General features: G+C 35.9%; 1 protein-coding gene across 4 annotated transcripts in view; it reads right to left on the reverse strand.

The window, feature by feature from the left end:
* Positions 1-716: 716 nt before the first annotated feature.
* Sos (Son of sevenless guanine nucleotide exchange factor) overlaps positions 717-14,461 on the reverse strand; it is a 130,885-nt gene continuing 117,140 nt past the window's right edge. For all 4 annotated transcript variants that reach the window (XM_073968584.1, XM_073968583.1, XM_073968582.1 and 1 more), the window contains exons 14-16: positions 1,667-1,886; positions 953-1,613; positions 717-889 (exon numbers count right to left, since the gene is read on the reverse strand). In XM_073968584.1, coding sequence (XP_073824685.1) covers positions 843-889; positions 953-1,613; positions 1,667-1,886 — 928 coding nt within the window. In that variant the 3' untranslated portion in view covers positions 717-842. The remainder of the gene's footprint in view (positions 890-952; positions 1,614-1,666; positions 1,887-14,461) is intronic.

Below are 14,461 nucleotides of genomic sequence, written 5' to 3' on the forward strand. Positions count from 1 at the left end.
TTAGAAAATGATATCGCTTTCGAACTTTTGACGAAGCATTCGACAGTGATAGTCGTTTTCGAACCGAACATTCTATTAATATCAGCAACTGGTATGGGGGGATACTACATCTGGGTTTACGTACCTGGTGTGTGTATGGTGTTTCAATGTTGTGCAAAATCCAGTCAACAACAAATTTAGGTTTCAAAACTCGTACAAGAGGGGGGTAACAACAACAAGGGTGTCTTTAATTTGACTCGATGCGATCAAATGTTTAGGTGAGGGAGGCGAAATCCATAGGTTTCTTCGTTAGCTCCGTTAACGAATGATGAGCAGTGGGGGAAAAAAGAACAATAAATAATAACAGCCAGTATTAAATCTTAATATTAAAATGATTGAAGTTTATTGGCGATTCTTCTTTTCTTACAAAGACAAAGAGATTACCTTTTGTAAGCGGTGGTAATGGAGTCAGAAGCCTTTAAGTAATAACGCGTAGACGTTATTTCACGACAAGCATTAGTGAACGCAGAGGTTCTACGTGATCGCAGAGGGTCCTATGTCATAAAATAATATAATTACAATTATTCCAGGTGTACAAAGTGAGCAAACCGACACATTTCCACACACTACGGTCTCCGCAGACGAGTACTATCTCCCCCACTTGGAATTTTCTATACCCCCGACCATGGCCCGAAAATTGTTTGCACGATTGTGCAAAACAAAAGAAACAAGCAAAATTTAACAAGAGTATCATATTTTATTATCATTTACTACGTTCAATAATGTATTTTTATTTACAATAACATAACAAATTAGTATTAATATACCAATTGTTCTTGCATCCATATCACATCACCAGATTTTTATTCGTGATTTGTACTCGGGTAAGGAAACATAGTAGTACACTTGTCTATATTGAAAGAGACAAAATGTTAATTTTATATGTATAAATTATTAATGAATTTTTTCGTACCTGAATTGTTACAAGCATTTCCACCAAGACTAGGTTTTGGTGGCAATTTTGGTAAATTATCTGTATTTGGACATAATTCATTACATATTGATATTTGTTGACTGCCAAGTGAGATACTGTTAGGATTCCGTTGACGGTACGTAGATGGATGCTGAGAAAACATGGAAGATGAGGAACTTGAAATATTTTTAAGATACAAGTGATGATGGGATATATCAGTTGGCTGATATCCTGCTGGGATATGTGGTGATATGGGAGTGATTGGTGTCATTGGAGATGTTGTTGTGGATGAGCTTAACGCAGGAGATATTGATTGGTCGTCTGATGATGTTATTGTACTTAAATGGCTTAGATGGGGCAGTGCAACGGGTATATTTGAACTAGTCGTGGATGTAGGCGATGACATGGAGGTCGTTGTCAAATTTGATAATAATAATGGCGATGCTGATGATGTGCTTGAGGCAGCAGATTTTGTGGCTCCACGCTTTTCTATTGCTGAATTTCTACGTATCATAATAGTGCTGGTATTTGGCAATAACAAGCTGTTTGTATTTGATACGTCATATATATGTCCTGGAAAATTCGAGTGACAGTTATATTGATGATTGTTGATTCTTGGTGGAATTGGAGGAGGACTCAAATCTCCATCCCTTGGGGGAAGCTGAAATAAAAATATTATGTAGAATCATTTTTCGATTAACAATATAAACTTACCATTGGTGCATCTGGAGCTTGTCGTTTTTGGGCTATATCTGCACAACTTTCTGTCCGTTCCTTTCTTCTAGGAGGAAGTGGTGGTGGAGCTGCGCGATATTGAATACTCGCCGAAATGGGTACATTCACGTGAGGGGAAACAGGTACAGTATTGTTGTAGAAATCCAAATCGGAGCTTTGAAAAGTTGAATTCGAAGTAGCTGCCAATGGATCAGAAGGGCTGAAATATATAAAGTATACATTTTTACTTACTTTATTAGTAACAATAAATGCATTACTTAAATTAGTAAGGTATACAACCATTTTGAAAAATAATGTTAATTGACAAAAAACTCTGAACTGCATCTCATGTTATTTGCTTTTAATTCAAATCCAGTAAACATTAATAAATATTTGCTATAATTAAAACTACTCTATTTACGTACATAATTGCCTAGGTTTATCTTTATACTTCTATATGCTCTTAAAAAAAGTAAAGGTTAATAAATAGAATCCTTATAATTCCTGATGATTCCTAACAGAAATTACAGCATGTGTTTAATAATTTAATAATAAGGTTATTAATAATAAGGTTATCAATTAATTTTTTCAGCCCTATTCTCAATATTCACACAAACTTCTTGAACAATTTAATCAAACTCCCATACTGTTTGCTGAGGAGATTTTTCCCACAAATAGACACTAAATTCTCCCACAATTCAAGATTGAAAATAAATACTATTTCCGGAACTTCATTCAGAATTAAGGGATATGGAATATGGGAAATAACTCCCACACAATTTTATTTAGAATACGAAAATGTGGGATTTTTTTTTTTGTATAGTAACATTGCCCTAGATGTTTTTCGGTTATGCCGTGTGTTATAAATTGGCCCATGTCTGTATTGGCACACTGCAGACTTAAAAATGCATTTTGCATAAATAGTTTACGAAACAAAATGTAGAGAGATTAATGTGTACAATTTTGGTGGTTCCATGCCATACCATGACTTCAGTGGATCTTTTGTATTGAAGTCATGAATGATCCGATCATCATTTGACCGAATTCCTTAAATGATAAACACAATTCGTGAAACATCAGATCTTTTCTTAAGCATTAGAACCAATTCCATGAATGCACAAGTTGTTGTGTGTTGTGCAAGTACAATTCATGAAACATCGGATCGGATTAAAAAATATTTAGAATAAAATACATACTAAAATTAAGGATGGAAAAAGGATATTGGTAGTTTATAACGTAATAATTTAAACTGATCGCTAACAAGTTGGAACGGCCGGTCCGAACTTTTTATACCCTCCACCATAAACTGTAGTAAAAGGAATTAGTTTCCTTTCGTTTATGAAAGTACAAAGCTCTTTCTCTACGCTAACGCTCATTCCTTGCAGATAATCTATTTATATTAATAAATTTCTGCGTTAAGGTTTTCTACCTACTGAGCTTCACTTCAGAAGAAAAATGGAGCAAAGCACTTTAAAAGAGCTCATATGGGGCGTCATCGTTATTCTTTCCAAAAAATGGACCAATATTTATAATTTTCCGAATTGAGCTTTTGTATCCTCTGTCAACACACAATACCAAATTACAGCAATCTCGGTTAGAAAGTTTGACAAAAATGCTTCAAAATAAACAAAATTGGCCAAAACCGGTTCATGAGGGCTAGGCGAGTAGTTTTTCTATCTTCTGGGTACACAAAATTCCAAATTACAACCAGGTCGGTAGAAAAATGTGACTAAAAACTTCAAAAAATCTTAAATCGGGTGGTATCCTTATATAGAGGCAATACCAAAAGGTGGACCTATACTGTCAGATTTTTTACATGGAAAATTTTGTGCCTGTTATATTTTTATCAATAGCGAATTTTCAGGTATTCCGGTTGATTAATGAGGCTAAAACACTCAAAATCTAGAAAACCGGAAGTATCGTTCTATAGCAGTGATGGCCAAAATCACACATTTGCAGATTATAACTTGCGCTAGTGTGAGTGGAAACGTAAACAATGCGTTAACCGAACGAATGTGTTTACAGTGCACGTGTGTGTCGTATGCCCGCGGGCATAGGAAAGTTGTTGTTGGTGGCCATCACTGTTCTATAGCATCAAAACGTCAAACTGTTTTGAAATTTTGCCTGTTAGGGTGAAGATCATTTTAATGTTAATTTTTATTAATTTTCTCGTTGGAGCTGATCCGACGATTCGAACACACACAACCACCAATCTATGTGACTGGCCTCGCTGTTAGTAGGCAGCTCATCGGGCTCAGTCGGTTTTTATTTTGTCATTTTGCCTTTTAGGGCAACGAAGAAGAATTTTGGTATTTAATTCAGGCATTTCGGTTGAATAATGCGGCTAAAACTAACATATTAACGAAAAGCGGGAGGTACCGTTCTATGAGGCTATATGAAAATATGGACTCATTTCAAAAAAATTCTTGTACAAAGAAGAAAACCATTTTGAGGCCACAACCTTCAAAATACCGAAAATCTGAACCAACATTATTTTTAATGCTGCCATCGTTGCAAATCAACGGCGCATATCAGTGGAGAAGGTTTGTCTTTCTTGCAAACTCGGTCAGCATGTACACATTCGGGTATGTTCTGAGACACACTACACCTATCACTTCACGCCTCAATCATTTTTTCACCCCATTTACTCCCACTTTTTGCGAATTTCTTGGGCCAAAGATTCATTAGGGTATTTAAAAAGAATACGTACTAGTCCGTCCATACAAACTGCTTGTAACTTGAAGTGAGAGGTGAAGTGTGTCACAAAACATATCCGATTGACTCTGCAGTACCGGTGTTAAGAGTACCGGTCAAAAGAGTTACCTTTTGATTATTGATCCCGTACTCCAAATATTCCGAAGTCTACACTGTCAAATCGATGACTTCATCTGCAACAATCGGTTCTCTCATGGATTATTTTTCAAAATTTGAATATCTTTGGTATTCGCGAATTTCTGCTGTATTACCAAGATTCGAAAACAAACAGTAGGACTAAATTTCGAAACGTCAACTGTTTCGTAATTGTATTGACCGCTTTACAACCCGTGTCGCACCCCCTTTTATACGTTTTGTACGCATTTTATTCGTTTTGTACGTATTTAACCTTAAATACAAAAATTTCGTTTCGGATACTATTCCATGAAATTTTCCTCCCTGATTGAGATTTGAAATCACGAGCAACCTGCATTGTTTCTGTTAAGGGTAAGGGTATGATGACGTGCAGCTGCTTTTCAGTTTTTAGGCCAGGATTGATAATGCAATGGAGGCATTGCAGGGGTGGATGATAAATAATTCTCTAAGTGTAAATCCATCGAAGACAAAAGCTATGTTTTTGCGACTTTCAATAGTGGAGTATCTGTTAGACACAATAATACGAACAATTATTTTGTTTCCGAGTTGTTGTGTCAGGGAGTGTTGTTTGATGACAAGCTTAATTATTGTCGTCATATAAATATGGTTGGGTCCCAACTTAATTCCTCTCTTCGGAGTGTCTATGCAAATGATTTCGCTTTGCCGCTTTTCATTAGGAAACGTTTGGCGCATGCCTTGGTTTTACCTATTTTTCTTTACAGCCTTGATGTTTATTCTGGGACAAATTGGTGTAATCTTCACTTGATTCAATTGGCAGTAAACAGGATTATTCGTTTTGTATATAAATTTAATCGTCGTCGTCACATCTTACATGGTGGACTTCTTTGGTTGTTCCTTCTGTGCGTTTGTGAACACTCGTCGTATGCTTAGTTTTTTTTTTAAGTATTTAAGCATCAGTGCCGTCTATTTCTGGTAAATGATTTCGTTTTTTGCTCTTCAACTCGCCGTCTTCAACTTCAGATTCCCACAGTTCACCATCTTATAAACCTTTCGTTTATGGTACGCGTTGTGCGACTGTACAATTCCTTGCCGAATGAATTGAAAGACTTTAGCATTTCCCCGACTTCGTTCTCAAAACGTCTTATTAGACACTTTGTGTGATAATCTATGTTTATCTAAGTAGATTACAATACATTCTGTGTGCTATTGCCTTGTGGCAGGAACGTAGTTTTCTTTTTATATTTAATATGAATTTATATAATTAGTTAATAATGATCTCGGTGCTACTTTCTATATTTAATATTAATAAGGCACGTTCAAATGCCATGTTTTGGAGTAGAGACATATCTGCGATTTGCATAATGTATTCCTTTTATTGGCCAAAAGACTTTGTTTATGTTGTACTTTTATTGTTGTTAAATAAAAGACAATATTTAATAATACTAAAGGTTTAAATGATTTATTGGATGATGAGCGTTCACAGCTACTAACTTAGAAAATACACTGCCGCTCACTTGAATAGAACCCCCCCGCCTGCAAAATTTTATTCAACCACCATTTTTTCCGAATTATACAAGATATGAAGTTTTTAACTTTTATTATATTTTGCTTCATGTGTTTGGAGTAAACTTAGTCATTCATTTGCATTCAAATCCAATTTATATAAGAATTATACAAGGAAGACAAAATAAAGTCAAAAATTGGAGTAAAAGATTTGGCTCATTTGAATAGAACCCCCCTTTAAAACTTGCGAATACAGAAAGATTGTATTAGAATAGCAATATATATTCACTCTATATTCAAATCGGAGTACTATTCAGTAAAAGTATATCCCTCCTGATTAAGGATACACCCGTATATCCTGCTTTGGCAAGGATTCTTTAAATAATCAGGTGTAATGCTTAACAAAGCTTGCTTTTTTCTGTCAACAAGTTTATTTTTGGAAGCGTACTGGCTCCTAGAGTCGAATATTTTACGCATAATGAATGACTACGCAGATGAATGACTATGTTTACTCCAAACACATGAAGCGAAATATAATAAAAGTTAAAAACTTCATATCTTGTATAATTCGGACAAAAATGGAGGTTGAATAAAATTTTGCGGGGGGGTTCTATTCAAGTGAGCGGCAGTGTATGATGAAATTACAAGACTACTGAGAGTGATTACTGAGAATGAAGTGGCGGTTGATTATGAATGTTGCCATATTGACAGTGTTGTAAGACGTGATGCCACTCCACTAGTGTTCCAATATGCGATGCCATATTGTTATTGTGGGATGTGTCCCTAACATCTCCCTCCTTAAGATGAAATGGGTGATCTTGAAATAGTTTCAACAGGTTGTCTGCGACATGTGATCCTTTTGGGAGACCAATGTGGCGAACCTGTTGGAGTTGCAAAGTGTTCTTGTTGTTGCGTTGGTAGATCAATTTCGAATTCTTCAAGTAGGAAGTCCAATGGCAATTTTGAAGGTTCTTCGCTGCTTGGAGAATCTGCGCCTCTGTGTCTTAATTGATCGGTATGGGCGCGTACGAGAATTTTTCTATCTTCAACGTCAATTAGAGCGTTGTAAATGACTTTACCTTTGCGTTCGATGATTTCGCCTGTAGTCCAATAACTTTTGTTTCCTTTAAAGTTTCTTGCATAAAACTAAGTCTCCGTTATTGAACTCTCTATTTTGGTACCGTGTTTGGTGTTATACTGCTGTTCCATTTTGTGATTGATGTTGTGCTCAGTTGGTTGTGGTTTTATTAAGGCGTCGAAAACTGTCCTCATTTTTCTTCCGATGAAGGATTCTGCTGGAGTCTTATCTTCTGCTGAATTTGGATTTGGTGTAGATCTGTAGACTTCCAGGAATGTCTGAAGAGCTTCCGTAGGCGTTTCCTCCCCATCGAGTTTTTTAATGCACGTTTAAATGTATCAACGAAGCGTTCTGCTTGTCCGTTTAAACTTGGATGGAAACGTACAGTTCTGGTATGTTTGATGGCTTTTTTGCTGCACCACTTTTCGAACTGTTCTGAACAGAATTGTGATCCGTTGTCTGAGACTAATTGTTCTGGATTTCCGAAGAGAGCACAATATTCGTTCAGCATTTTTAATGTTGCATGTGTGGTTGTAGTTGACGTCTCGTAAATAACTAGGTATTTCGAGTATGAATCGATGATAAGGAGATAATATTTACCTTTTACTGGACCTGCATAGTCTATATGGATCCTTTCAAGAGGGTGTGTGGTTAATGGCCACGGACAAAGATTTGTTTGTCGATGTTAGGCCAATAAACATAGCTTCGGGCAATGGATTTGCTGCGTTCTGCCGAAATGTGTCCTCTGTGAAGTTGTTGTAGAATCTTCTTTTGATGCGCTTGAGGGATTACTACGCGATTGTTGAATAGAATACAACCATAGATGATTGAAAGATTTTCTTTGCGATTGTAAAATTGAATTATTGATGGGTTAACGTTTTTGTTGCTTTCTGGCAAGCCAGTGTGTATGTATTTGGTTACCATTTGTAGATCGGTGTCTATTGCTGTTGCATCCACGATCATTTTGAATGAAACTGGAAGGACTGATATTACTTCGTTTACCTCATTACGTATGTCTTCTTCGAATGATATTGAAGCCACAATAAAGTCGTCTGGTGGTTTTTCGTGATTGTTGACTAATCTTGATAAAACGTCTGCGTGACCAAAGTCCTTTGTGTATTTGATTTAGACGTCGTAAGCGAGTAAAATGAGAGCCCATCGTTGTAAACGATTCGCTGTGTATACTGGAATACCTTTCTTTGATCCAAATATTGCCAGTAATGGTTTGTGATCGGTGTGCAAAGTGAATTTGCGTCCGAATATCATTTTGTGAAACCGCTGAACTGCAAATATAAGGGCTAAGCCTTCTTTTTCAATTTGGCTATAGTTCTTTTCAGCTGGTGTGAGGGATCTTGATACATGATGTATTGCTTTCATACTGTTGTCTGGAAACATATGATATATACATAACTGCTCCTATTCCGTGTGATAATGCATCTGCTGCTACGTGTATGGACAGGTTTGGGTTATAATGTATTAAAAGTAAATCCGATGTCAAAATGTTTTTGAAATCGTCTAAGGATTTTTGACACTGTGACGTCCACTCGAACTTGGTGTCCTTCTTTTGTATATCGTCAAAATGTTTTCGCAAAGATCTTATGTTGTTGACAAATTCCCCGTAATGATTAATAGAGCCTAGTAATGATCTTACCTCTGAAACGTTTTCTGGAATTTTCAGATTTTGAATGGCTACAATTTTGTTTGTATCTGGTTTGATTCCATCTTTATTTATAATTTGTCCTAGATATTTGATTTGTTTTTGAAAGAATTGGCATTTTAGGTTGGATCGTCTATATATGCTTTTGTCCGTCTATGCCTGCGCATAGTTCATCCATAATCCTTTGAAACGCTCCCGGCGCTGGTTTTATGCCTGGGGTTAAACGGTTGAATTTATACAATCCTCTGTGTGTATTGATGGTGAGTAATTCTTTACTGTCGTCGTCGACCTCGACTTGTAGGTATGCGCCTGACAAATCTAAGTGACTAAAAATTACACGGTTATGACAATCTGATAGGATTTCTTCCGGTGTGGGTAATGGATATTGATTTGGTTCTACCATTGAGTTGAGACCTGTTGAATAGTCTGCACATATTCGTATTTTTCCATTACGTTTGCTGACCACTATTGGTGCTGCGTATCTTGATGAATTTACCGGTGTTATGATGCCTGAATTTTCCAATCTGGTCGCTTAGGAACGTATACTTCTTTTGAGTTTGGCAGTAGTTGTATGGTGACTTTTGTTTTGCACAGACCTGGGTGCTGTCGTCAAATACGGATTGATATTTGCTTTTTAATTGTGCAATGTCGTCATCGAATTTTTTTTGATGGCACCATGAAGTTATTGGTTTTTGCCATAAATTGAATGCTTGAATCCAGTCGATTCCCATGATGTTGAGTTTATCTATATCTGATATATAGCATTTCAGTGTTTTTGTTGTGTCGTCGATTGTGACGACACATTCAAATTCTGCTAGAAGCATGATTGAGTTTGCATTTGCGTCGCTAGCGCTGTCTTCTGTTATGAACGCTTCTGGCTTACCTATGGCTTTCCATATGTTGACTGATATTATTGATATGTCCGATGCAGTATCAATTTGAAGTTTGACTGGATTGTCGTTGATCTTGACTGTTGTGTATTTTCTGAGATCACGGAAATAATTGTTGTTCGTTTTGTGAACTGCCTTTGTGTTGAATGGTTTCTTCGCTTTGTTGAGGTTTTTGAATTTGTTTTGATTGTTGTCTGACGATGACTTGAAATTCTTACCAGATTTGGCGATGTTGCAGAAGTTGTCTTTGTGACCCACATGGTGACATGTTGCGCATTTATGTTTCTGAAAGGGGCAAAATTTTACGTAGTGGAGGTCTCCGCAATACCAGCAGGGTGATTTGGGTATTTTGTGTTTCTTAGAACTTTCTGCGTGTTTGTTGAGTGAACAGACTGTTTTTGATTGATGCTCAATGAGGTTGTTGTCCGCTTTGAGGTCGATAATACATTGTGTTTCGTCCACTAGGTTATCTAGTGTAGTGTTTTCATCATCCAGTGCCTTTAGTAAGCGTATTCTTATGTCGTTTTCTTTCGCTGACTTGAGTCCTAGCACGAAAATAAGATACTTGAACTGATAGATTTTCAGATCTTGCATTTTGAAAAGTTCACATTGTAGGTTTCCTCTGCTTGCGTATTCTCTGAAGTCTTCGTTGTCACTTATTGCTAACTGTAGGCATTTGTACCTTTGTGAAACCTGTGTTTCTGTCTTACCGAAGAGTTTCTTAAGTTTCTCGACTGTTTGCTTAAGAGTCATGTCCTCTGGTTTTGTTGGTAAAAGGTAGTTGGCAAATCTCTCGTGTGCTTGGTTTGACATTTTTCTCCATAAGAGAGCTACTTTGTCATGGTCTTCGAGTGAGCTTGCTTCTTTTTCGAAAACATGCACGAACCTGTTGTACCATGCTTGAAATATGAGACCGCTCTCTGGCTCGTACTCGAATGCTGTCATTGACTGTGCCAGTGATTCCATTAGTACTGCTTTGGACGAATTCGATGTATGTGGAGATTGTGATGAACTTGCATTTGAAGAAGTTCAGCCATTTGTTGAAGTAATTGCGTTTGTTGCAACATTGCTTGTTGTTGCTCTGCTAACAATTTCACAATTGTTTCTTGAGACATTTTGGCAAACTGTTGTGTGTGCAATTATTGATTAATTTTCCATTATCCTCGTCGCCACTTTTGTTGTACTTTTATTGTTGTTAAATAAAAGACAATATTTAATAATACTAAAGGTTTAAATGATTTATTGGATGATGAGCGTTCACAGCTACTAACTTAGAAAATATGATGAAATTACAAGACTACTGAGAGTGATTACTGAGAATGAAGTGGCGGTTGATTATGAGTGTTGCCATATTGACAGTGTTCTAAGACGTGATGCCACTCCACTAGTGTTGCAATATGCGATGCCATATTGTTATTGTGGGATGTGTCCCTAACAGTTTACATGTAAGAATTCAATATAAATAAATAAATAAAATGTTTCTATACATTGTTTCAGAAACATTTTTTGTATTACATGATCCGGATCAAAATGGGATATGAGAAGGAAATCGAAACCAGCTACAGATCTACTTCATCAGCCAGTTAGTTAACTACGTTTAAAAATAACGATCCTATTCAAGAAATGCCAATAGACGTAACAGATTACTGCAATTTTCATAAAACACAAAAGGCGTAACCCACATTATTTGAAAATTAAACAGCAGTACAAACAATGTAGTTTTTGATTTTGGCAGCAATTATAATACCAGAGAGAGAGAGAGTTTATTGAGTATAATCAGCCCAATCATGAATATACTTGCGGAATGCAGTTCTCGCGGAATAGTTTTTTCTCGAGAGAACATTCCTCCTATCATGAATAGCTGGGGAAAAATAATCATTGAATTTGGCAGCACTGAAGGGTCGTTTTCATACCTTGTGTGCCCTAATTGTTGTGAAAACAAAGAGAAAATGTCAAGTGTTTGTGTTTTTAGACAAAATAAACAAATTTAATCAAATAAATTACGCTTTTACACATCAAAGACATTCAGAAGATGTTACTTGTTATGAAAATCATCAAATAAGATTGTAAAATTCCAAGGAAACAGTGCATTGTGCTATCGAACTGCCACTATCATGAATGTATAAAAAACGAGTGTTTTTAATAAAAAGATGGCAAAAATTGAAAAAATATGAATTTTGAAGTAAAAATAATTGCAAATATGCATTTATCCAGCGTTTTTCAACAATATCGAAGCGGTGTTTTGTATGTGCAAAATTCTGCCATCCTTCGTTGATAAAGTTGAGAGTGACCGAGTTTGCAAACTAATGTTATTTTGTAAAATATGTTAATTTTTTAATAAATTTCCATCGCGAATTGAAGATTTTAGTATAAAAACCCAACAAAAGTGTTTATTTTGCATGTTTTGTACAAAGTTTGTGGGAAATACTAAGATTTTTTGTAAACTCCCTTCAGTTTTGCAAGGGAGATTTTTTTGGAGGAAAACACATGTTTGAGAGCGTTCATGATACCTACTTTTTCTCCATCGGAATTTTTTTCCGTGCGGATTTTTTGTTTGTGATAGCAAAGAAGGGAAAAGAGAGAAATTCCGCACGGAATTTTCATTCATGATTGGGCTGATTGTGTAATTCCCACGTGGGCGGATCCGGTTATCCGGTTATTTGACCCGAAAGTCCAGGTTCAAAACCGGGTTAGACCCGGTTGTACTGAACCAATTACTACAAAATGGGTAACGTATGCACCTATCTACCCTATGGTGTACTTACTTTAACAATATTGCCTCTTACTCGGCTTATTTCTCCACATCACGATGGGGCCGATTATATGTTTTTGAGGCAAAAAATCACAGGGGCAAGCTAGACCTTCAAAATTTCGTGCAGTTGTTTATAATTGGCCTAGAAGCTAATCTGCCAAATTTGGTTGATATCGGTTCATATATAGATATAGCTCTCATATATATGTTCGCCCGATTTCGAGTAATTGATGGACCAAACACGAAAATTTTGTCCAATTATGATGATATTTGGAATACGTGGCGGAATTCGATAGCTCCCTTATATATTTTCGCCCGATTTGAGGTATTTCGTGCAACAAACACGCAATTTCTGTCCAATTTTGAAGAAATTTGAAACGTGTGACAGGATTTGGTCTAGAAATATGTTTGCTAAATTATATTGAAATCGGTTCAGATTTGGATATAGCTCCCATATATATTTTTACCCGATTTTAGGTATTTGGGGCAACAAACACGCAAAGTCTGTCCAATTTCGATGAAATTTAAAATGTGTGACGAAATTACGACTAGAAAAAAAAGTATGCCAAATTATATCGAAATCGGTTCAGATTTCGATATAGCTCCCATATATATTTTCACCCGATTTTAGGTATTTCGGGCAGCAATCACGCTATATATGTCCAATTGTGATGAAATTTAAAGTGTGTGACGGAATTTGGTCTAGAAAACATTATTGAAATCGGTTCAGATTTGGATATATCGTTCATAAATTTTCTCTGTCGAAGTTAATTGTTTTCTCAATTTAGTTGGTTGATACCGAACTTCCTTGAGAACATAGTTTAAATATTTTTCTTTTGACAAATTGCCCGAAACAGAGGCGGCATGAATCAAGGGTTTGGTATTGTTGCCGTGTTCATAGCATACTTCCGAAGCAAGTTTTCTTCCTTCACTATAATCCACATTAGGGCGCCGCTCTCTTCTTTTTATCATTACCTTGTTCTAGCGTAAATACTGTGTCGCTAGCTAACCATAAGCTTTCAAATTGTAATACACGACTTTTTGACCTTCAGTTTTTTTATCCATTTTTGGTTAAGGCGTGCGCAAATATTATAAATTTGCTTTTTAACTTCCGTCTTGAAGTTGTCTTTGACACCTCGATTAAATTTTGCAGAAATCCATTCTATAAGGTGTTTAGGTTTTCGCTGATTTTCCAACCAAAAATTAAAAATATCCAAATTAAGTTTTACGATATCTGGAAGTTGATAATTTTTTTATTCGCAAGTATACGCAAAAATTCTTTTCAAAATCTGTTAGCCGACATTGTCACCTTTCACCAGATACATATTTTTACGAGAATGCACCCTGAAGCCGAAAGTTCTACTCCAAAGAACACATGGACGATACCACAGACTACATCAAAAACCATCACTTACTGACACAACAAATTATTGACCACATCTAATATTACATTTACACTTTTAATAATAATCTTAATTTACATACCATTACCCGTATTTTCCATTTTTAAAAAATAGATAATATCAACAGATCAGGTTTTGGCGCCAAAATACTTAAATTGTTTAATTACGACTGAATGTCAGAAATAAACGGAATCATAATTATGACATCTTTGACAGCTTGACATGTCGCCGTGGATCGTTGCCAGATTGTAATTTTTTGGTTTTGGAGGTTTGAAAGTGTTAAGAATATAATTCCGTTATAATTTGATTTCAATCGCTGACTTGAAAAAATGACTTTTTGCCTCAAAAACCTGCCATTGGCCCCATCGTGCATATGTGTAATTTGACTCTTAGGTGACGATATGTCAAGAATAGTAACTTTTTTTCAAAAATCATGAAGATCATTTTTTTAGTTAATTTTTAAATCAACATTTTTTACTGTAGACGGTTTTTAATGGTCTTACAAAAAAAATCCATAATTGAAATGATTGAAGATGATGACAGAAGACCTATGCCCTGATTTAAATAAACATCTAAAACGCACAGATGGAAAACAATAGCTTCGTTCCAGTACTTTGTTAATGATAAAAGTATCAAAAGAGCAAACTGTCGAAAATGAGTTCCACATACACATTTTTCTAAAATGTACGGGAACGGAAAAA

This window comes from Musca autumnalis, unplaced genomic scaffold, assembly GCF_047663935.1.
Source record: "Musca autumnalis isolate F117 unplaced genomic scaffold, ASM4766393v1 scaffold_2, whole genome shotgun sequence".
In the NCBI taxonomy this organism is placed as follows: Eukaryota; Metazoa; Arthropoda; class Insecta; order Diptera; family Muscidae; genus Musca; species Musca autumnalis.